The sequence below is a fragment of the Eptesicus fuscus genome, chromosome 11 (genome assembly GCF_027574615.1).
Source record: "Eptesicus fuscus isolate TK198812 chromosome 11, DD_ASM_mEF_20220401, whole genome shotgun sequence".
In the NCBI taxonomy this organism is placed as follows: domain Eukaryota; kingdom Metazoa; phylum Chordata; class Mammalia; order Chiroptera; family Vespertilionidae; genus Eptesicus; species Eptesicus fuscus.
This window is the reverse complement of record NC_072483.1, coordinates 77,782,487-77,808,195: the sequence shown is the minus strand read 5'-3', so window position 1 is coordinate 77,808,195 and position 25,709 is coordinate 77,782,487. Positions and strand designations below refer to the sequence as shown.

The 25,709-nt window shown below is 34.9% G+C and overlaps 1 protein-coding gene across 1 annotated transcript in view; it reads right to left on the bottom strand.

Moving 5' to 3' along the window:
- The window catches only part of ERBB4 (erb-b2 receptor tyrosine kinase 4), a 931,393-nt gene that overhangs the window by 185,152 nt on the left and 720,532 nt on the right, over positions 1 to 25,709 (bottom strand). Inside the window, exons 16-17 of the mRNA XM_008145201.3 lie at positions 25,060 to 25,134; positions 1,282 to 1,414 (exon numbers count right to left, since the gene is read on the bottom strand). Coding sequence (XP_008143423.2) covers positions 1,282 to 1,414; positions 25,060 to 25,134 — 208 coding nt within the window. The remainder of the gene's footprint in view (positions 1 to 1,281; positions 1,415 to 25,059; positions 25,135 to 25,709) is intronic.

The following is a 25,709-nucleotide window of genomic DNA, read 5'->3' as shown; positions in this document are numbered from 1 at the left end:
AATTTCTCTCCTATATATTCAATCACCTAAATGTCTACTGCTGTCCCACGCCTTCAATTCCTCTCCAAATCTTATTTATTCGCTTTCCAGAATTCTCTCACTGACTGCCCCAAGCTAAACACGAGGGAAATTCTATCTGCCTCCAGCATCCTACCTAAGCTGAAAATACACACAGCACATGCACTGTGCTCAAACTTATTCACATGTGTGAGCGTGAAACCAAGTTGCTCTGTAAACATCCAACTCAACTAGAAATCACTACTATGTTGTCCCATGTATGCAACTAACTACCTTTTTAAAGTTTACACATGTCTATTGATGGGACAGCCCGTTCTAATTTTAGATAACTCTAATCCTTAGGAAGCATTTTAATATATGTAACTATAAAGTAGCTTCTTCTATCTAATTACGATTTCTTGAGAAAAAAGCTAAAATTTAATTCATTATCAGTGTGCAAAATTTATGAATGAGTGAATATTTCAATTTCTGTTATTGTTAAGAGGAAAAATCAAGACTGGCACACACAATTAGAAAAAAACAACACAAAACCCAAGGAAGGCTGTGTCTCAGAACAGATTAGCTCTGAATAGCTCAGCCTGGCAGGGGAGTGTGTATCAGGAGGAATCCACAGTATGCCAGTTAGGACGAATCTGGTAATACATATTCCTCTGTAATTGTTTTTTCCCTATAACCAGTACAGTGAAAGCTATCAGCTTTCATGCTAGGGAACTCAGTGTAGCAATAGAAAAGAAATTATAATAATATATGGAAATTTACATATTCACAATGACTGACATGCACAATATTAAATGCATCTCATAAATTGTGCGGTAAGGTCTGTGTGATTACAACACTAAGCGTTCTCCTGTAAGCTCAGCCTTTCACTGCTAGAATAACGACCCCAATTAAAGCATAAACTGCTTGCCTATCTGGCTTTATTTTGAACCAGAAAAATTCTATCCCTAACATTTTTCTAGATCTGCTACTAAGATATCCTCTATCTGGATAATTTCTAGATATACTAGAACTTGGTAATGGGACCCCGCCTCCAAAGAAACAGCTGCCTTTTCCTCAATAAGGTAATTTCCTTGACCTCTGCTTTTTATCCCCTTTAAGCCATGAACATGCCTTGACTACTTTTACTATATACTCCGATTTTTTTTATAAAATATAAACCCTCTGAACAAAATTTTCACTTGGATTAAAAACTGAGTATTTTATAAAGCCTCCAAACCTAATGAAAATCCCTAAACACATGAAGAGAAGAAATAAACAGGTCACCTCTGTTTCCAGGAATCTTCTCAAGGCTCTTTTCTTCTTGATGCTCTTTCTTCTCGCATAAACTGCAAACGTTAGAGCCACGATGACCAGGATAAAGAGCCCTCCAATGACTCCGGCTGCAATTAGAGGAGTTCTGCCAACCAGAATGGAGAAGAGAAAGAAAAAAGTATGAAGAGAGAAAAGACAGAGGAAGATCAAAGAGCAGTTGTACATAACCACATATCACAAATCTAGTCAGTTAGATGTAATAAAAATAAAAATGCTTTAGAGCTATAACAAAACTTTTATGGTAAAATAGGTAGTTGTTTTTTTTTCAAATAACAATTCATGCACATACAACTAATCTTGGGATATGAGCAGCCACCACATGCAATTTCATTAAAAAATAAAATAAAACGTGGTAACAATGAAGAACTCAGGCCAAAATGTTAATATAGGAGCATTCCAAATTATTTTAATGTAACTTTTACCTATAAGTGAATGAAAAATACATCTTAATTGGATTGTGGTATTATGTAATATTATTTTCAACATTTTCTCTAAAATAGGCTTTCTCAACAGTGGCACATTTGGCATTTTGGGCTTCATATTATATTTGTTGTGGGGGGCTGGCTTGCGTTTGTTAGGATGGTTAGGAGCATCCTTGGCCTCCACCCACTAGATGTCAGTAGCACCTCTGTTTTCCGGTCATGATGCTATCTCTACATATTTTCAAATGTCTACACAAATCACCCCTTGTTGAACCCCACTCCTCTGAAATATGAGGGTACCAATAAGAGAGATGTATTGGCAGAAGTGCTATTTCAAACTCTGGCAAAGGCAACTCTGTTGACAGGAGAAAGATAAAAATTCGATCAGACAGAGTTATGATGACAGGAGTACATATTATTATCAAAAGTGTGCCTAAGCATCATTTGGCCATAAAACAGGTTTACAAATTAGGTATTACATAAAAAGGTGTTAATAGAACCAAAAAGGGATTAGAAAGAGACTGAGAAGAGATTTTTACTCTTAACATTGTTAGCTAAGTTATAGTTTTGTTTTGAAATATATTTTCATTGATTTCAGAGAGGGAGAGAGATAGAAATGTCAGTGATAAAAGAAAATTACTGATTAGCCTCCTCCTGCATGCTCCACACTGGGTATGGAGCCCGCAACCTGGGCATGTGCCCTGACTGGGAATGGAACCGTGACCTCCTGGTTCACAGGTCAGTGCTCAAAACTGAGCCACGCTGGCCAGCAAGATGTAGTTTTAAAGTGAATTTTTATTGTTTTTTAAGATAAAATATTAAAAAATAATTTTAAAACATTTCTTTAAAAATAATATTTGTGGCTTTAAATTCTTGTTCTAGAGTACAGTAGTATCTAGTAGTATATATGTATTCCAGAAAATATTTTAAATTTTCAACTCAAGGTATAATTTTTAGTTCAAGTGCCTAACATATCCCTGAAAAGCCACTATTCTAAAAAAGGGTGTATTTTTGTTTTCTTGGCCCAATTTTTAATTGCAAAGGATTTAAGTATGATTTAGAATAGTGCCCAACATTTTGTTAACTCTAAACTTGCACTAAACTCTAAACTCATCTTGTTTATTTTGCAAAGAATAAGTGATATGTATTTATAAAAATATATACCAATATCACTGTAAATGGTAAGAAATTATCTATTTGGCATTTATTTATTTTGTGTGTGTGTGTTAAGAAGGATCACTATGGACCAGAAATTGGAAATATTGGGTTACAAAACTGTAGGATTACAAGTAGGGAAAATTGAGACTGTGTGTGTGTGTGTGTGTGTGTGTGTGTGTGTGTGTGTGTGTATGCATAGATGTATGTATAAAGATCTGTAATAACTATATAATAAAGATGTAATATGCAAATTGTTGTTACACCATGAATTGTAACGACCGACCACATAACAACCAACTGTAATGACCAGATTATGGAGCAGCAGGAGGGTGGGGCAGAGAGCTACAAGTGGGCAGCGGAGAGCTACAGGAGCAGGCAGAGCAGCAAGCTATGGGGGATTGAGGGGAAGGGGGGAGGGGGGAGCTAAAGGAGGGCAGGGCAGTGGGAGCAGAGCTACTGGAGGGCGGCAGCAAGCTACTGGTGAGCTACTGGCACATGGATTCGTGCACAGGGCTACTAGTATACAATAAGACACTAATTAGTAGTTGTCTCTGAATAGTATGACTATGGTGCTCTTATTTTTGTATATTTACTGGTGGGAATTTTCTAATTTTCTACAATGTATTTCTTTTTTTGAAATGAAAGTTTATTAAATTAAAAAAACACAAAAAACAAATCATTGTCTAAAACAAGCATGTCAAACTTGTGGCCCATGGGCCACATGCCTTGTTTATTTGGCCCGTGTTAGCCTTTGAGTTTGACAAGCTTGGTCTAAAAGTTTATTTTTATAATACTGACTTTTTTTCTTGAATGTTTACTTGGTTATTTTATTTTAAAATATATTTTTATTGATTTCAGAGAGGAAGGGAGGAGAGAGGAACATCAATGATGAGAAAGAATCATTGATTGGCTGTCTCCCACATGCCCCCTACTGGGGACTGAGCCCTCAATCTGGACATTCTTCTAGGACTAATGCGGGCTATTGCCAACTAGTCTATATTTCTGAAAGTGTTTCCTCTTATATAAGTGAGCAATAAATGTTTACCCATATAATTGTTAGTCCAATTTAGAGAATTAAAGAGACCTCAAACTAACAAGTCTTTATACAGTGTGTGTGTGAATGAATGGTTCATAAATTAAGGTCAGATGAGATGATTCTCTGTAATCTTATATATATATTTTTAAAAGATATAATTAGGTAACATTGCTATCATCCTATACTTTAGCTTCCTTTTGACAAATTTATAGTGGCCATCAGACAAAAGCATGAGTCTAGCATAAACCAGAGGTTAAATGTATTTTCAGCAATGTACTCCATGTTTCTTAATTTGCTCTTGCTATCAGAAAACATATAGTTGATCAAAAATATGTTGCTTCTTTATTTAAAGAAAATTCTTACAATCACTTGTCAACTGAGATAGAAAACATAACTCTGAAAATAACATTTTCACTATTGTATTAACTATGTAAGCAGTTTTAAAATAGCAAGTTTATACAAGAGAAATGTAAGATTTGACTGACATCAAAGTCAAGGTACTGATGGGTTTTATAAAACATTTAGTGTCACTAAAAATTCACTTCATTTTCAATGGGAAGTAATCTAATAGAAATTAAAATGTCAAAGACTTTCTATCCAGATATAAAAAACATTCACTTCCATAGAAGTAAACCTGAGATTTATTTTGTCCTATACACTACCCTTAAATTCAAATAATTTAAATAGATTAAATATAAACTTTCCAGTCTAATAATACTTGTATATTTTTCATGAATATTTCTTTTTATAAGCATTGTCTATTTTTATAATAATATGTAATGTAGATCATATTACCTTCACACTTAATAAGAAATAGACTCTCACATAGTTAATAAACCTAGATAAGTTCAAACATAAATAATAATGCTAACATTTTACATCTTAGAATCTCAAGTCCATTAATTTTTTTAGCTATGTCATGTTGTCTCTCTTTCTACATATGATTCAATAGAATTGTTTTTTAAAGTAACTAAATATGATTCATCAGATTTTTCTTCAATACCTATATTTGATAGTAGAGAATAAAAATGCACATGTGTTTATTTAGGGGTTCTAATAAACTCTTTGATTTTACATTTACTTACATCTTACTACTGTGATTCTCATCAGATTTTTGTTTCATCAGCATTGCTATGTTCATTGTGGTTTAAATTTAATAAATACTTTATGACCTTATTAGAGTTGGTAAGTGACATTATTCTTTACTTAGATTCATTTCATTTGTTTTCTCAGTTAAGAGGAGGGAGGCTTTAAAAACTGCATTTCCTTTAAGGAAGGCAGCGACAAGCATTGTCTATTACCCTCCTGACAGTGCCTCTGCATTGCTACTCTGATCAGCCTTCCCCAAAGTAGCTTGGATTTGAAACAGGAGACCTTGAAGCACTAGGAAACACTGAAATTCCTAGTGCTTTTAAGGGTTACTGCCTAGGGCAAGGAGAGCCGCATTAACACGATTTTTTTTCCTCCTGCAAATTGTGCTTATTCTGACCCAGAATTCCACCTCCTCTATAAATATGACATATATTTTCCTTTTGAGGAAATGAATGTGATCTGGGTCAGAATCTGATGTAGGCCACAGTTGACAGTTACAGTATTTGTATGTCTTTATGCTTTGATTACAATTTGAGATTCCTCTGTTATGTCTTAAATATGACCAGGATATACATTAAGTGCTGAAACAAATGACTTTCAGCATATTCTCCTTCTTTCTAAGCATATTTGAATGTTTCGTGATTTTTCTTCATGTGTTAAAATAAAAATTTTTTCAATAATATTTCAATATGTAAATGTTACATATTATTTAAAACCGAGTTTCAAAGCATTCCAGTGGAAATATCATCAATATGTAATATCATCTGGATTCTTTATTTCTAGATTAATAACAGAAAAATGTCTAACAGTTTCACAGTAATTCCTTCCTTCTTTTTATAAGCAATGTTTACACATATCCATGATTTTTGTTTGTTTGTTTACAAGTCATAGGAAAATATACAACTTGTACATTTGATTTCTGAAGCAATCACTCTATGATTAAAGACACCATCCTGAGGCTATCTATAACTCACCTATGAATTTTACACCTCTGAATTTTTTTCCAGATTAATTGAGGCATAATTGACAAATAACTGAATTTGTCTAAATAAAACAGTGAATGGGAATTTGACCTGGTGAAATTCAACATTTTTACCTACAAAATAAACATAATTTTATATGGTAAAAACATAAAATAAAATAAAAGGTCTTTGTATGAGCTCAGATCAATTTTGGTAGAGCGGGTTTATCATTGTACACATAGTTCAAATATATAAATATGTTTAATGCCACAAACAAAACATTGCCAACTTTTAATTAAAAATATATTATCTACTAAGTACTATTTCATCCTATTATGTACTCATTACGTAGACATGGTAATCTGAAGCAATATGCCAAAAGATTAAAAAAATTGAGGATAAAGCTCTTAACTTCAGTTGTATTACCTACCAAAATGGTTCAACATGTTATGGGATTTATTAGTTTCACATAAGGCAATAAATATTTTTTCATAGACTCTGTTTTATGAAAAAAGTGGAGGTTAAATCATTACAGGCACCATTCTTTGTTCTCATATGCTAAATTTTCTTTAACCTCAAAATTGTCATTCATTGTAAGGACTGTAATTTCAGATACCTGTGTTATCAACTGAGATTATATCCTATTGCAAAATGCATCTCTCTATATCTACCAAAGCATTAAGCCACACATTTGTGCAATGTTTACTGCGCACAATGAATTACAGAAGTAAGCAGCCTCATTTTCTGAGAATTTACAACCTAATTTTTAAAGTAATAGTTCCACTTCTCTTTAAATGCAATTCTGTATATAAACATCTTTGAATAGTTTAGTATACTTTTTATACATCCCAATCTTTGCCTTAGAATAAAAACATTTTTTAAATAAAATGCTTTCACAAAAGTACTAAGGAAGTGTCATCCTTTAGAAGCATCATTCTTTTCACTCAGATAAGTTTTCTACTTATTTTGCCTGCTGGTAGCCTCCTTTCCTTCTGAGAGGACCTCTGAGTGGTCACTGAGGAGTTGATAGCCTTTAAGAATTCTTAAGATTTGGAGGAAGTATGATGGGAGAAGAGTTTCAGAGGCAGGTACAATTGTGGGAGCAAATGCCAGGAGTTTAGATATCCATGCAGGCTCACTGAACATTTCTTGCAAGATTAAAGGATGAAGCTACTTTTACTAGGTGTTTCATATATGTGACGCCAAATAATTCTTCCAACATAATTAATTATGTATGATGAATCTGTGGTGGGTTACATACAACTTGCCCAAGGTCACAAGCAAGACTTGAATGGGCAAGACTTGAATCTTGGCAGCTTTAGCTCCAAAGCCTTCTGCTTCCACTAAAATATGATTATAAGCTTATATGAGAAATATTATTCTGGTAGCAAGTCACAAAGAGAAGCCAGGGAACCAAGATATTTTTAAGAAGACTAGTTAGCTGACTATTTTAATAGTCCTCATCAGTGGCAATGAGGGACAGACTCGGGAAGTATAGGGGATGAGGCAGAAAAGCATTACAGTAACAGAAAAGATTTGTTTTTTTAAGTATAAACTCAAGGTGAGGACATGTAAGAGTCACCAAAGATGGCTGAACCCCTCCCTATGCCTGGGTGAGTGGAAGGCTAATGAGGCCCTTCATTCACTCTGTTACAAATAAATGAAAACTTCATTTAAAATGGAGGAGGGAAGCCCTGAAGAGGGCGCTCTCAAACACTGCCATCCAAATCCTAAACTGGAAGACTTACACAGAATTTCCCCTTGCCAGGCAAAACACCTACCTGAGCCTCTTTATTTGGATGCCTCAGGTTTGTGGTGGGATTTACAGCCCAGCCAATGAGAAACTGCCACACTCAGCCAATGTGAAACGGTTACCACCCTCACTTTTCCAAATCTCCCAGCTTCCTCTATTCCTCTGTAAAAGCAAGCCTTTTTCCTCTGTTCTCCAGACATGCCTATGGTTTGCCATACTTTTTTTTTTTTTTTAACATATTTTATTGATTTTTTACAGAGAGGAAGGGAGAGGGATAGAGAGCTAGAAACATCGATGAGAGAGAATCATCGACCAGCTGCCTCCTGCACATCCCCTACCAGGGATGTGCCCGCAGCCAATGTACATGCCCTTGACCAGAATCGAACCTGGGACCTTTCAGTCCGCAGACCGACGCTCTATCCATTGAGCCAAATCGGTTTCGGCAGTTTGCCATACTTTTTTTGTCCCAAATATCTATTCCTCTACTATGCCCAAATAAGCCCATTTTGCTGGCAAAATGCCTGGCTTTTTTTTTTTTTAAGGGCAACAATAGACACGGGAAAATCAGAAGGAAGACAACATTTTGAAGGGAGAGGTTTTTAGTTATTTTGAATATGTAATTTAGAGGCACTGAGGCATATATGGCTATATCATTATTGTTTTTATCTGCTTTTAAATGTCTGTGTCCACTTGTTTCTCCTGTAATTTTGAAACTTCTGTGTTTATTTTATTAGTAGCACTACATTTTTTAATTAAAGAGAGCTACAGATAACAATGTCATTCCCTTTGAATTTCCCCCCTACTTTACCCCCCTCCCCACCCCCAATGCTAAAAATGAAAAAGAGAGAAAGCATGGTTCAAGGGTGTGTTTTGTTTTGTTTTTTCTTACTTATTTCCTTCCCCAGCTTTTCCTTTTGTTTTCTGGATACACTGTTATTATATGTGGTTTGATTTCTCTCATTAAGATGCATTCTGCTGTTTCAATGTGTTTTTGTTCTTATCTCTTACTGACCTTTTGAGAGCCATCACTTGCAAGCAGAACACACTGTTAAAAACACATATTTAATACATTCAAAATCCTGTTCATACTGTTGTCCATGGAGCTGCTCTTCACCTCAGATAGCACATGCTGGAGCCAGATGCCTTAGTAAACCTACATGGATTTCTGTTCATTTTGAGCCCTCATGGCAGCCCAGGTATGTGCCCTAACCAGGAATGGAACCTGCAATCTTTTGGTGCACAGGACGACCCTCCAACCAACTTGAGCCACCCAGCCAGGGCATCTTAGACATAATCTTAATCAATCAGGTAGTAACATTTCATAAGAGTGACTACTTTCCCTTTCTCAAAACAGTGTCTTCCTTAGAAGTTCCATCAGAGCACTTCCTGCAAGTGTCTCCTCTACCTGGTCACTCCTTTATAGTAATTTTTGCAGCTTTCTCCTAATCTCCCTGACCTTTACATGTAGGAGTTGCCAGGACTTGATCATTGCATTTCTCTTCTCTACTTACATTTTCTCTCTAGATATGACATCACCCAACTCTTTATCTATACAATGATAAGCAAATATGTAGCTTCTGTCCAGACCTGTCTTCTGAATTCATATTCAGTTGCCTTCTTGATGTCTCTACTCAGATATTTATATACCATCCTTATTAATTCTAAAATAATCTTTAATTCCAACACTCCTTCTCTTCCCCAGAAATATTGCCTGCTCCTCTCTAAATCTCTCCTATTTTGGTAAAGGGCAATTGTATCTTTCTGTTTTCTTCCACATGCCACATCTATTAAAGCTAGCCCAAAATTTATAAACATATAATCAAATGCTTGCCTCTTTTAATCCTTTCCTCTTTTTATTTAGGTACAATCTATCCCTTTGAGGGCAAAGATTCTTTCAAATCTATATCATTTACCTCTAACATATCTCATGGCATCCGCAGATTTCTAGTTTAATTTAGCTCAACTAGAAGTTCTAGAATAAAGTTGCCATTTAAGGGCTTTATTTTCATGAATTATGTTTAAATTTCAAATAACTTTAGAGAGAAAAATAACTATATTTACATATTCAGTGCTAAAGGGTAAAATAATGGTGTTTCTATTTTTTAAAGTACAAATGTAAGTCCTTTAAAGTGGTAGAGTTGTCACAGATGTCTTTATATTTATTTGAAGGCAAAGTTATTGTATCATGAAAAGAGATAATAACTATTTAATAAAAGTTAATATTATTATTAAATAAACTATAATAATAAAAGCATAATATACTAATTAGACCAGATGTCCTTCCAGATGAAGTCATAATGGCAGGGGCCAAGGCAGTTGCCATGGGTGGTGGGGGCCGAGCCCCTTGCATAAATTTCATGCATCAGGCCTCTAGTTGTTACATAAATAACCAAATGAATAGTTTTCTTCAATAATTATTTACATACTATTTATCTTAAATAAACGCTTAAAAGCACATATTTACTTCAACAGTTTCAGAACTTCCTATCAATTTTTAAACTTACAAGCACAATTTTAAATATCTGTAATGAAAAGACAATGGTAAGAATTATTTATTTAATACTTCTCTGAACATGTTTAATATTTGCTTATTCCTGATTTCATGCTGATTGGTAAAGTAATATATTCTTATAAAAGCACTGGACATAATCCTGAAACCAGTTATTATTTTGTTTGCTGCCAGAAGCTAATTCCAACAGGTCATAAATGCAAGAAGTTCATCAAAAAGTTGGTGGACCTTGAGCCTTCAGCAAGGGCTGGAAAATATATATTATTGCCTCTTGGAAATGGCTAAGGGCATTTCCCCAAACCTGAAAAGGATGTATAAATGATTGCTTGCTGCCAGACAGCTGAGGGCATTTCAATCTACATGTTATTGCCTCCTACTGGCCAAATACTTGAACAGCCATTGGCAGTTCCCCCAATCTGACAATTGATTCTGTATACTAAACCTTGCCTTTGATCTGTTTATCTACTTTGCCTTAGGACAATTTGTGTTAATAAAAAGCAAGGGGTCCTGAGACAAGCAGAATTTGGTTCCTCCAGCCAAGCTCCTCTGGCCCCCCAAAATGTCTTCAAAATTATGTTTCATCTCTGGACTCTTTAATCATTTACAGCAGCCCCTTATCCAGATTCCTGAACCCTTCTAGATGCTGGACAAGACCCCCGGCAGTTTGCCTGTTGTAGTTTAGTTGATCTCTCATACCACCACACTGTGTCCAAGTCCCTGGTTGACTAAACCAACAGTCATTCCTATTCGCCTGCTCCCTAACACCTTCTAATTTAGTAATTTTTAAAAAGTTAAGTAACTTTCCCAGTCTCTCTGCATCTTGGTGTGAACACATTTCTGACCAATGAGAGGAAAGCAAAAGTTGGAAAAAGGAATTCTGGGAAAGGACAGGTGCAGCTGATGGAGCTTGTCCCTCCACTCTGCACTTACAGCTATAGCAGCCTTCTTCTACCAAAACAGAAAGATAAGAAAATTACATAAATTCTGGCACAGATGTTAGTGATCCACGAATCAATGGCAGCAATTCTCCTACTTCTAGCCTTTTATTATGTTAAAAGAACAACATAGAAAACTGTTTATTGAAGCCAACTAATATCTGGCTCTATTTTACTCTTAGCCAAGTGAGGGCCTAGCTGAAAAAAGAACTATATTCAGATTTTCCACCGTTTTCTTCTTTCCTTGTATTTAAACTGCCAGATGAATTATCTCAAGATAATCAGATTTATAAAACTAAAACATGAAACCAATGGTCATTCCTTTCCAGATAACAGTTAATAACCCTGGTGCATCTTTTATGTCTGCTTAATTTTCACATCCTCCTGGTCATTCATTAGGCTTTAGCTACATCATTCTTGACTGAACACTTTTTTTTGGGGGGGGATGGGAGAGGGTGCCCTATACTTTTACAAGTACCACTAAATAGAAGCTTGTAAAGCTTCCTCCAGGATGTAGTTTCTGTATTTTGGAATTCAAATATGTTGTAAGCTTCCTCCAGGATGTAGTTTCTGTATTTTGGAATTCAAATATGTTGTAATGGACAGCATGTTCATTGTCATCTGTTTTCAAGTTGTGATAAAATTCAAAAGTAGTAAGATGCTTTCCTAACTTACGAACCTCAAGGAAATATTATACTAGCAGACCAATAAAAACAAACAAACAAACAACAACAACAACAAAAGAGTTCTTAATTAGCATTTAACTTGGCTAACATGAATTTCCAATTTTTCTAATTTCTGGTTCCATAGTAGGTTGGAAGTAACTCAAGGAAAAAAATGAGAGGGTGAGGCTGTTTCTGTCTATCTCTTTTAAAATATTCCACAGAGGACTCGGGGAAAAGACAAACAAACCTTTTTTTGCAAAGACTTTTGGTCACTGCATCTTGCTTTAAGTAATGATTTTAACATAGAATAGATTGCTTTATATACTAAGGGGAGGTTGACTGTGACCAAACTCACAAAAACACATTTAAAATCTTATATAATAAAAGCCTAATATACTAAGTGTCCAGTCATCTGGTTTGCCATTCAACCTATCAAAGAGTAATATGCTAATGATATGCTAAGGCTGCTCAACTGCTTGCTATGATGTGCACTGACCACCAGGCACAGACAGTCAACCAGTCGACCAGTTGTTATGACATGCACTGACCACCAGGGGACAGACACACTGACCAGTAGGTTAGCTTGCTTCTGGGGTCTGGCCAATCGGGACTGAGTGAGATGGGCTGGACACACCTTGGAGCCCTCCCATGGTCCCTCCCCAGCAGGCCAACCTCCTGTGTTCCTCCCTGGCTCTGATTGTGCACTGATGGGGTCCCTTGACCTGGCCTGCACCCTCTTGCAATACGGGCTAAGAGACCCCCCAACTCCTGAGTGCACGAATTTCGTGTACCGGGCCTCTAGTAATTTAATACTAATGGTTAGCAATATAACTCCTTTTTAAATTTAAACAAATGTCCAATCCCTGATTAAAACACATTTCTAATTATGGGGAAACACATTTTTTACTAAAATGATTGCTTAGAAGACATTAGGATTCTGAAGATGTTCTGAATACAGACTTAGAGCCACCAGATAATGTAAACAAAGAAAAAACTGGAATCTATGTCAATTCAAACATTGAAATAATATAAATGGTTTCAGACAAAGTGTCAAGACAACTTTACACTTTGCCTGAAACCATTTCATTTGCATGCAAAAGAAATCATTACTACTACAGTAAACACATAACAAAATAAAACAAAAAACATCTACATGAACCAGATTCTCTTGCTAGCTGTAATAATAATTTTTCAATATGTTCTTTGCCTATTATTTTTCTATTATTGGAGTTAGTTATACTATTTATATTAGGTCACATTTGATGGTCTGAATTGCTTTGGACATCCAATAGATAATATTTTAAAATCTCTTTGTTTTGTACAGGATTATTCAGTAGATAATCTAAAAGTAGTAAGGAATCTCTTAATAGGGGATTGGTAGTACATCAATAGAAAATAAATACAACTATAAAAAAAGTTATAGTGATCCAGAAGGCTGTCCATAATGTACTATTCAATGAGTAAAGAAAGTTGCTGATAATGTGTGGAATATGTTTCCATATATTTTCCATAAACAAAATTCTTTATTATTGTATATATCTTAGTATACAGATATATGTGTGGAAGGAAAAACAAACATATAAACACATACATCTATATTTAAAACACTAAGTATGGATTACTTTTATAATTTTAAATTTTATTTTAAAATATAGTAAAGAAAACAATCTTTTAAAAAGGAAGAAAAAAATACCTAAATTATGGCTGGTGAGCTTTACCCATCAGGGTAATGAATTCTACATTTACTTGCTCTAGATTTAAAAAGGAAATATATAGCAATAATTGCTAAGACAGTAATCATTGCTTGAGGATAAATTTAGTTACATCAGTACAATAAAAAAGCCAAAGATATTTTATTTGTGAGGTATTCTTCATCATATTTCCTTACTTAAGAGTATTTCCAAAAAACATACTGAAAAAATATTTCAGTATGATTTCCTGATATACTAATGCTCTGTTCCTATACAATCACACAATTGTTTATGTTTATAGTAATGGTGTAATTTGGAATCATTCTTATATATCAGCATTTGCAATTATCATTACAGGTACTGAAATCTGTTAATTTCTCATAATGCATACAGGATGCTGTTAGATACTGATTAAATATTTAATGATCTTCTAATTTAATGAGTCCAGAATCACTGATAGCAAATCATAACCTATCATTTTCCATGCAAAAATAAAATATGTTGACATGTGGTTCAATACATATAAAGTAACACATTGAGAATTATTGATGATTTATGAATTAGTGACAGAATATTTTGAATGTGAAAATTAGCACAGTTTCTATTGGAATTTAATATTCAAGACCGTCACCTCTTTAACATGCTGAGACACCAAAACCCTCCTTCCTTTTGGCAAGATAACTTCATCTACAACTTCAGAGAGAATGTAGAACATTCAACAGAAACTCCCTCAGCCTTTGTCAATTCATCTATCTACACCTTTCTGTATCCTCTACTTATTCTCTCCCGATGACCAGGTGATGGTTTTTTGTTTTTGTTTTTTAAATCTCCAAATCTAATCTTTTTACATTTCCTTTGGCTCCTACTCTAGTTTATTTTATTTTTTTTCCAGGAGACTACCATGATTGATTGATGACCTCTTTTCTCCCCTGTATCTCCAACCTTTCACTCTCTAAAGATATTCCAAATGAGACTCAAATTTCATACATCTTTCAAATGTCTTTCTTTTGATATAATTTACTATTTCCCTATCTGTCTCCTTTCCTTCATATGCAAATTTCTCAAAATACATCAACACTTGACTCTCTGTATTTCCATATTTCCTACTCATTTTTAATTCATGTCTACATATAGAAATACTTCCATATCTGTGTATTAAAATTCCCATTTAACATTACTTGGATTTGTTAAAATCACCACAAATTCAACACATCAATTCATAATGAGTTTAGTACCCCTCTATTGTGCCAAATCTCAGTTGACATTAACAATATCCATCCAATTTTGAAAGCTAGAAGCCCAGGAGTAATTATTAACCATTTCTTTTCTTAATTATGTCATATACAGCTAATGGTCAAGCACAGGAATGAATATTAAATTCTAAATATTTGTTACATCTTCCCACTTCTCTCCATCTCCATTCAACTTTCTGGTTTCCCAATTCCCTACTTATTCATTTCCAATAGTTTCAGCCACCCACTTTGATTCATTATCCCAAATACAGGGTGTCCCCCAAAATGTATACATACCATAACAGCTGATAGCTCAATTTTGAAAATGAAATGTATTTTAATAAACACTGCCTCTATAATTATTCAAAGTGTGTGTATATATTTTTGGGACAGCCTATATTTATATTCCCAGTAACTCTACCTCCTTCAGAATCTTTAGTTCAAGTACCCTACTCTAAGACCAGCAGTTCTGTTCTTTTGAGTTCACCTGCTGCAGTACCTCCTTTAAAAAAGAATATGGTATGTTTAATTGATCAATCATGGGAAGAATATTTCTTAGCATAAATAACTTTTCACCTTATCAAACACAAAGAACAAAATGATGCATAATCTAGGATTTATACTCTACCACCTGAACCCATTACTACTCTCAGTCAACTTCGCCCCATCTCATAAATCCTATAGTAAGAACAGGGGAGAAAAATCATCAACAATCAGTGAGTATCAGGTCTTATGGAAGTGGTTCTCATACATAACACAGTAATTTTACCATATTTTTCCAGAATTTATAAATAAGTGACATTTTAGAAAAGATGAAAAACTGAGCCTATTTACTCATAAATGTTTTAAATTAGTCACAGATGTATTAAGAATATATATATATTTATATATTTACATTATGTTACAATATATATACATTATGTTACAATATACAGGAGTATATATTTTCCCCTCTACAAGTAAACTTTTTATAAAAGATGTTGTGTGGAAACAAGCAAATTACTAGACATTGGAGGAAGGCTCAATAAGTAAAATAAGTTTAGGGCTAAGAGAAAGATAAAGGGTGACATTGTTTAAGTAGACTATAAAATATTCAGTCATCCTTATCATATAAATAGCTCTTAACTGTTCTTCTAGTTGGGAACCAGTCTGTTAGAAAAATAAAATAAAATGTGTTCTTTAGAATCAGACACACTGGAACGCAGATCTTTGTTCTGCCACATACTAGCTAAGTGATTATTATAAGCTAGAGGCCCGATGCACGAAAATTTGTGCAAGAGGCCTTCCTTCCCCGGCTGCCGGCACTGGCTTCCCTCCAGCACCCGGGACCCAGGCTTCCCTCCTCTGGCCACCAGCAGGCACCCAGGACCAGGGCTTCCATCCTCTTGGCCACCCACAGGCACCTGGGACTCGGGCTGGCTTCCCTCCAGCCCCCGCTTCGTCAGGAAGGACATCTGGAATGACGCCTGGAAGATGTCTGGTCTAATTAGCATATTACCCTCTTATTATTATAGATTGCTTAATTCTCTGAACCTCTTTCCCCATTAGTAAAATGGTAATGGTGATGACTATTTTCATATATTTTTCATAAAAATTAAGTATAATTATTTAGTGCAACTGAGATATATTAGGATTTTTTTAAAGAATGGTGAAAACAAGCCTCTAAATCTGAGAAGGTTTTGGAAAAATGTTGAGATTTTCCCACTGGTCCTTTATTTCTTGGTTGTAGAATAATTTAGCTATCCATTCTGGGATTTGAACTTGGGATCTGAACTCTAGGATTTGGGATCTAGAAGTTCAAGAGAAAAAAGTAGCTTTGGGTGTAGATTTTGCTTTGTTTCATTTAAAAAATAATAATTTATTTTCCCTTCTACAAGTAAACTTTTTATGGAAAGATATTTTTGTATTATTGTTTAATTTTACTCTACTAAAAGTAACTATAATTATTCTATAAATGACTTAAGCATATGGAATTCTTTACTCTGGGCAAAGTAGCAGAATGCCATAAAAATTGCAATGGCTAAAAGCATTTGGAGTTTATTAGAGGTGTATTTTGCTTCCCTTATTATTCATTCTTTACTACTGAGTTATTGTAATATTACAATGAAATTATATCACTTTGGGTTTGAAGGTGGATGGTAGCAGAGAATGAAATCACTGAGAGGAATTTCGTTGGTAAATCCAAGTGCTCTCCGTTAATTAGCTCCTGCCTACATGCATAGTATGTAAAAATAATTGTATGTTTATGGAAGAATGATTACTTAGGAAATGTGCTGTGGTAATAAGAATAAAGCATGAAGAGAGCAATCTGAGTTAATATGTAAACATCATTTTGTGTAACAACATCACAGAAGGGGCTCCAGTTAGATTCCTTTAGCTATACAGGAAATATGGGGAAAAAAAGTACTTAGGGTCTACTATAATATACGGTATACTTACTATATATGGGGAAATAATTTGGAATCTTTTATGAATATGTAGAAAACTAACAAAAGAAACTTTGACCTATATTTAAGAAATATTGCTATGTAGTGTTTTTTATGACATATAAAAACTGAAACAATATTTTAATAGAAATATTGGCTACAAAATGTAATTTTAAGAGAGTTTGTACAATATAATTCCAAATCTTTAAGTAATTTTTAATTTAAACTGTAGACAAAGCCAGAAATTCTAAATGCAGACTCAAATTATCATATTTTAGTATTCTCTTGTGAAAAATCCGTGTGGACATATAAATGTACAGGTATAGACAATGAGTTTAGGCAAACAGATGTTTTTCCTTGGCTGGGTCTGACTCATTCCATCTGTCATCTATTGAAGATGCAAAATTAACACCCTTCTGTGAATATGCAAAATCATTTCCTCCACCATTCTTGTGTGCAAAACTGTTGCCAAAATATCATTCATAGAGAAAAGGCCTACTACCTCTCCATCCAGATATGGCATTCTAGAATCAAAATCTGAGACCTCCTAGGTGGGGAAGCAAAAAAAAAAGTTTTATAATTTATATTTACATTAAATTTGTATTTCATACTTTTAAATATCTATCATCAATTCTATTTATGTATTTGCATAGATTTGTGTGATGAAAAGATTTTCACTAGAAAGAGTGAGTATTCAAAGTTCCATGATGACCACTCTAGAGCAATGCTGTTTAACAGAGACATAATGCAAAGCAGTATGTTATTTAAGATATTCTAGTAGATATATTTTAAAAAGATAAAATTACGAACATAAAATGTCATTTAACCCAATATTTCCACAATTTTGACATGTAATCAATACAACAAAAGTTCAATGAGATATTTTGTATTCCCTTTTTCAAACTACTGTATGTCTTCAAATTCCAGAGTACCTTTTACAATTACAGCACCTGTCAATTTGCTTTAACCAAGATAAAGGGCTCAATGATCACATGTGGCTAATGGTCACCACATTGAACAGAGCAGGTTTGGAGCACTCTTGGGGAAAACTCACTATACTGATAAATACATAGAAAGGCCATAAGTTTGGTGTTAACATTGGGGCAGTTTTATCGTACTTGTCTATTTATAGCTTACTGCTCAAAAGTAACTGCTTCCTGAACACTTTAAGTCAATGTGTATATTGCGACCTTACCTTATATAGTTATATAAAACAAAGGACTCCTGTCTGTCTGATTTGCTCAGTGGATAGAGCGTGGGCCCACAAACTGAAGGGTCCCGGGATTGATTCCATGCAAGGGCATGCACCTGGGTTGCAGTCTCCATCCCCAGTGGGGGGCGTGCGGGAGATAGCGGATCAATGATTCTCTCTCATCATTGATATCACCCTAAGGACCACGTACACAACTCTGTGCCACTAAATACTTTTGTTTAAAGTAACTACTTTAACTGTATGAAGAGCAACAACTGAGCTGAGATATTTTACTCTTGCCTTATATTTCTTTGATAATTTTGTATTTTATGAGTACTGAAAGTGTGGAACACAAAACAGCTGAAAAGAAGAAACTCACACCTTCCTTTGCCTCTTCAAACTGTAATTCAAAAGTGAATGTAATATACAGAATGTGGTGGGATGAGGATAGACTTATAATAAAAAGCCTGTGCGCTTTTATTTATTGGAGTTAGGGGTCATAACACAACTGCCACTCATCTAGGCTAACCATCTATAGGCCATTTTGGCCATTTGATTTGGACATAAGTTATGAGGCCAAAACAAACAAAGGAAACAGATTATGCCACTTGTCTCATATATCACACAAGGGTCACACTGCTAAAAGATAAACTGTTTATATGACCTCTTAGGTAATAACCACTCTACCATAAAGTAAAAATGTGACAAAGGAATTAAAATGCGATGGGAATATAAAACGTTTCAAATATCTGCTCATGTGAGATTTAGAGAGTTAAACTGAATTCAGTGACCTCTTTCATATTGTGAAACATCTAGATTAATTGACTTGGAGCTGATAAGCCAGATAAAAATACTTGAACATATACCTAGTAGTTTTCATAATTTCTGTCATGAATTCAAAAAAATTATTAGTTTAAATTTTGGATTACTAACAAAGAATAGTTTCCCAATAGAGCCTTTGCTTATTGAGATGAATAAATTTAGGCCCTAATGAAATAAGAGATGAAGATTATAAAATTCTTTGGATATACACTAAGTGGCCAGATTTTTATGATCTCTGAGTGCATAATTATCTGGCCACTCAGTGTATATTCTATATAATAAAAGGCTAATATGCAAATTGTCCCCTCGACCAGGAGTTCGACCAGCAGGCAGGCTGGCCAACCACCCATGTCCCCTCCCCCTGGCCAGGCTGGGGGAATTCATGCACCAGTCCTTTAATATATATATATATATATATTTTTCATGCACCAGGCCTCTAATATATATATACACACTGAGTGGCCAGATTATTATGCGTTCAGAGATCATAATAATCTGGCCACTCAGTGTATATTTGCCAAAGAAACTAAATTAGAATAGAATCTAATGTTTTGTTTTTGTCTAAATGCTTTGTTCTATTAGAATCTATATAAAAAGAGCATTGTATAAGCTAAAATAGATAGCACCTAAAAATAATAAAAAGAACTTGTTGAACATATTTCTTCATAAGATTCTTGATGGAAAAGGAAGCACATCAAAGAAGCACATCAAATATAAATTCTATTTCTCAGACATATAATTCAGATAAGGAAAGCATGGAGAAGTCCTAAAATATCAAGTATTATTTTCACTGCAAGTAGTATATTCCAGGAGGCTACATGCAAAGAAACAACCACATTCTATTCTATACTATCCAATCTTTCCGGAAGAAATTCCAGCAGCAGCCTGGAAAGTAAATGGAGTGTGGAAAACCAATTCACAAATTGCAAGCTTGGAAAAGAATAACACTGCTTAGAAAATGAAAGTCAATCAAGATTGGAAACATTTCACCTGTTTTCATTTAAATCTTCAATCTTTTTTTTCCTGCTGGTTTAAGAAACAGCATCCAGCATAGAGGGGCAGGAGGGAGTATGAACTCAGTATTTCAAAACAGCCACATTGACATGCTCAAGGAAATTTCCTGTGACTAAAATTTTTATTTGACTAAGAAGACAACCAGGCATTTGGATAATCTCCCAGTCACAACATTGTTTATGAAACTTAAAGCTATTATTTTCTATCATGCTTTTTGTCCTCCCTATATGTAAGATCCACTTTAATTAATTAAGACAAAAGCTTTTTAAAAAACCATCATGGAATTTATAAAAAGGTAAGTTACCTGAAACATTACTTGATTAGTCCCCTGCTTTCAATTAAATGTATATCCACCCCATTTCAGAGCAGTAAACATTTACTGCAATATTAAAGAACTGAAAAGGCAATGGCTGTTACTTTCACTTTTCATTCAACCTGCATCAAAATTCCCCGCGGTCATAAACACTCTTCCAAAGTGCACAATCCAAATCTTTCCTATAAATTTCAAACTGCTTTATAAATAGCCTCTGACAAGTCAATGCTGACAAAGTCAATGGAATCAAAGAACAGAGTCACATTGCTTTAAATTTAAGTCTAAACCAGGTATTACATTTTAAGACAGGTATTAATTAAATATATCCAGAATTTTCTAAAAGGAACAGTTGGCCCCCTATTATGAATTCTTTGAAATCATTATATTTAAAGTCTCATACAAAATTGAAATGCTTAAAATCCGAGAAATTTAACATGTCAATTCTGTAGCTACTAAACTATTGAATTAATGCCATACTGATATCCTATATAATAAGCCCTAATATGCAAATCGACCGAACAGTGGAACCATCGGTCGCTATGATGCGCACTGACCACCAGGGGGCAGACGCTCAATGCAGGAGGCCCACAATGGTCAGTGTGCTCCCACAGGGGGAGCATGGCTCAGCCAGAAGCCAGGCTCATGGCTGGAGAGTGCAGCAGCGGTGGCGGAAGCCTCTCCTGCCTCCGCTGCAGGCAGGCGGTAAAAAGCAAGGGGTCCCAGACTGCTAGAGCCCCAGACTGAAAGAGGGTTATCTGCCTGCCAACAAGCGGACATCCCCAGAGGGGTCCTGGACTGTGAGAGGGTACAGGCCAGGCTGAGGGACACCCCCCCTCACCAGTGCCCTCCCCCCACACACACACCAGTGCATAAATGTTGTGTACCAGGCCTCTAGTATATATATAAATTAATAGAACACAACCTCATAAAATTTTCAAAAAGATTTATTTTTCCAGTATTTCAATAGGAGACTTAACTATCATGAGGGTCCATATACTAGCTAATGGATCCTGTGCATCATCTCAAGTAATCTTCACACCAATCTTACTAGGTTTAACAATTCCCAATTTTAAAAATTACCATTATCATCTAATTTTACAGATACCAAACATGGCAGAGCCAATACTGGGACCCAGGCTTTCATGTTCAAGAACCCCTGCTCTTTATCTGCACAAAGGTATACAGGTGATTTTTCACAGGAATGATAGATGAACTGTACTATCTAGTCTCTGTTGCTGGCCTCGATGATCAATTTTTGTCAAAGATAATATGAATTAAGTGCATTAATCTGAGACTATAGGGAATGGCCTGGGAATCCAGGCAGGTAATAGGATTAAAAATTACCAAATCCCTTTTGTTTGAATGTTGGAAATACTAAGGCAATAATAAGATATTTTGAACAAAAATGTGGCTCTGTAATAACTCTGACCAAAAGTAACCTCACAGGTTGATCTGATCATAAATTCTTAATGGGGCAGGTCCTGGGTGGTCGTGGGTGGTCGTGCCCCAAGCCTATATAAGCTTTATCTTAGCCTTAAGCAAGCCCTGTCCATTGTGCTTGTGCATGTAGGGTAACCCACCACTGAAATGCCAGAGTAAACCTCTTTTTCAGACCCCTGGGAGGCTTAACCACCCTTAGGGGAACAAACAATCTTGTTAACTATCCTGTAACTTGCTTTCTCCCATCTTCATGTAATCTTCCTTATGTTCCCTCCTTAAATCCAGATGTATAAGAGGGCCTGAGAGGGGGAGTGGTTGGGAGGGGAATTGGTGGGGATAAGGACACATATATAATACCATAATCAATAAAGAAAATAAAGGCACTGTAAAACTGTCATTCTCCAGAGCTTTTGAGGTTTTGCTTCCTGACATGTCACCAGTTTGGCAAAAATAAACCCAAATACACTTTTATAAATATTCTCTAAAGTTTTTATGTTTTGTATGTTGACAATACACTATGATTTTGAGTTATACAACCTCATATGGCATTGAAAGCCACAAGTGAACCATCACTATGGTTTTAAACTTCTCAGTCTCTGTAGATGCCTCTGCCTGTGACCTACTACCATTGGTACCTGTAGCTCTCATGCCAGTGAGAAAGAAATCACTTCCCTTCCCTCAAAGGACCATCAGAGGAGTGGAGGTACATAGGAAAGCTACCTGGGTTACTTTGAGTGACTTCCCTCCTCTCCCTGGGAGGTGTTTTCCCCATCCCCAACATTAAAAATCCTTGATCTATAGAGAAATAATAAATAACACATATTGAGTGATTTATCTGAGCCAGGCACTGTTCTATGGATTCATTCAATCTTCACAACCAATTTATGAACTATATTAATATTACTATTTTATATATGAAGAAAGTGAGGCTCAGATAAATTAAGGAACTTACCCAAGGTCATACATCTAAAAAATGGTAGAGCCTGGCTTTGACCTCCGAAAGTCTGATCCCAAAGGCAGCACACTTAATCACCATACTACACTGCCTCTCACTAGATGGTTGAAATCATTACTTAAAAAATAATTAAAACAAATAAGAAATCACCCTTTAGAGTTATAGTAAAGAGACTCAAAGACTCTAGGAGGAAAAATTATTTCATGAATATAGGTCCATTCCAATCTAAAACAAACCTTGACTTATAAAACTTTAATTTGGACCTGGGGGTGGGAGGTTCTCTCTCTCTCTCTCTCTCTCTCTCTCTCTCTCTCTCTCTCTCTCTCTCTCTCTCTCTCTCTCTCTCTCTCTCTCTCTCTCTCTCTTTCTCTCTCTCCATGTCTCTCTCCCTCCTTCTCCCTTTCTCTCTCTCATGTGTGTTGACTTTTGTTTCTTCATAATTTTGGCCTTGCTCTAAACAACTGTTACAAACTAGTCTTGATTGTGCCCAAGTGCCAAAGTGCCACTATTGTATAAATCGCCAAAGTCTACCATATACATTCTTTTTTAGAACTTGTCTATTTATTTCATTAAAAAATAACACTACTGACATATCACTTATTTGATTGCTTTAAAAATACTTTAAGGCCAATATCATATAAATCTAAACACTATGACTAAATGTAATGACATAAGTGAATCTCATAAATATAATATGTAGAAAAAGAAGCCAGATGTAAAGGGTACGAACAATGATTCAATTTATGTAAGTTATAGAAAGTACAGAAACAGGGAAGCTGACCTACAGTGCTAATGTTCAGGACAGCAGTTACCCTTGCAATGGGGCACAAGAGGGTTTCTGGTTCTGATACTATTGTGTTTCTTCTTGATCTGCCTGACGGTTACACCAATGTTGCATTTGAAGAAATTCACTGAGATTTACACTTATCTTGATGTACTTTTACACTACATATGCTATATTTCAACACAATGGTTTGCATTAAAAATCATTAAGTCATCCAAAACTCTCATTTTGCTAATTATAATTTTGCACTACTTTTTCTCTTCCAAAAAATACAATAAATGCTTCATAAAGAAAGCGAACAATATTTCTATATAATATTGTAAAATTACTATTTTCCTATATATGAGTTTTAAATGTCAAATTTATCAAGTTATCATTTATGTACAGTAAAATTCATCCTTTTTAATGTACTGGACTATGACTTTTGACAAGCACATATATTCGTGCAACCATCACTACTATCACGATGCGGAACAGTTTCATTAACCCCCCAGATTTCCTCAAGCCCTTTTGTAGTCAACCTTATGCCTCCTTGCCCCGGCCTTTGGTAACACCGGCCGATTTTCTGTCCTACAATTTGCCTTTTTCAGAATGCCATATAAATAGAATCATACAGTATGCATTCTTTTAAGTATAGCTTCTTTCACTTAATGTTTCTGAGATCCATCCATGTTTGTTGTATGCCAGCAGTTACATCCTTTCTATTGCTGAGTATACTTACAATGTATGGATATACCATAACTGAAGAACATGTGAGTAATTTCCAGTTTGGGGTGATTCTGAATTAAGCAACTACATTCATACTTAGGTTTTTGTATGTGCATTAGTGACACATTTCGTTTTTAAATTCCAACTTGTACTTTTACCTTCACAAAATATTTTCTTTATTGCCTTTAATCTATGGTAATTCTGATACCTAGAGCATATACCTACCAGTTCAAAATAATATAAAATCAGAAACTGAATCAAATAGCAAACATCTTATAAAAATATATCAACTTTTGCAAATTCCTCCCTTAAAATACTTCTTTTTTAAATAATCTACAGAATTAAGAATGAATTATTTTATAAAAGTGCTAGCTTAATTCAAAATTAGTTAATTTTGTTTAATTGTATAAAATTTAGAATAATTATATTACTAATTTGGATTTGAAGTCATAATCAATGAAGTGAGAAGAGGTAAGAAATGTGGCTTGAAAAGTAAAGTGTAATATGTCTTCCTAATTCCCTAATTTAACATATTATAAATTTTACCCAACTGGTTAGTACTTTTCATCCATGATAACTGGGATAATTTGAGTGACAAAATGGAAACATGGTAGATGTTACCTAGCATGTTGTGGTAAAGTGGAATGGCCCGTCCAAGGGTAGTAAATGCAGTCATGACTAGTGGGACCGCTACACCTGCAGGCAATTACAGAACAGAAAACATCATTCTCCATTCACAGTGACATGCACACACATGCACCAGTGCTCACACATGGAGCCGCCAGGAAGAGCATGGGAAGCAAGCACACCAAGTACCTATCCATCAGGCCGATGCAGTCTTCAATACTTGAGCCTATGCACCTGCAGAAGATCCAAATTTTAAAAATACAAGGAAAAAATTAGTCATTTAAAAAAATCAATAAGATAAATACCAATTGTGTGAAATTCTTAATTATAGTTATTAGACAATTTTGGAACACCATGAATTTAAAGGCAATGAGGAGATTATTGCTGCATGGATACACAGGAATAAATTGCAAATACTACCCAAGTGGAATGCACAGAAATATATTCACAGAAAAGGACATTTTGCTGTATTTTGTGGGTAGTTTCCAAACACATATTGCTCATTTCTAATACTTTCTATTCATTTGCATCATTCATGATTATATGTCTTGATGAATAACTTGATATTTCCATGGCTATAATTGGTTTTATGCATACGGTTTCTTTTAAAAGCTCTTCAATTTAAGTAAACACAAAATCAATAA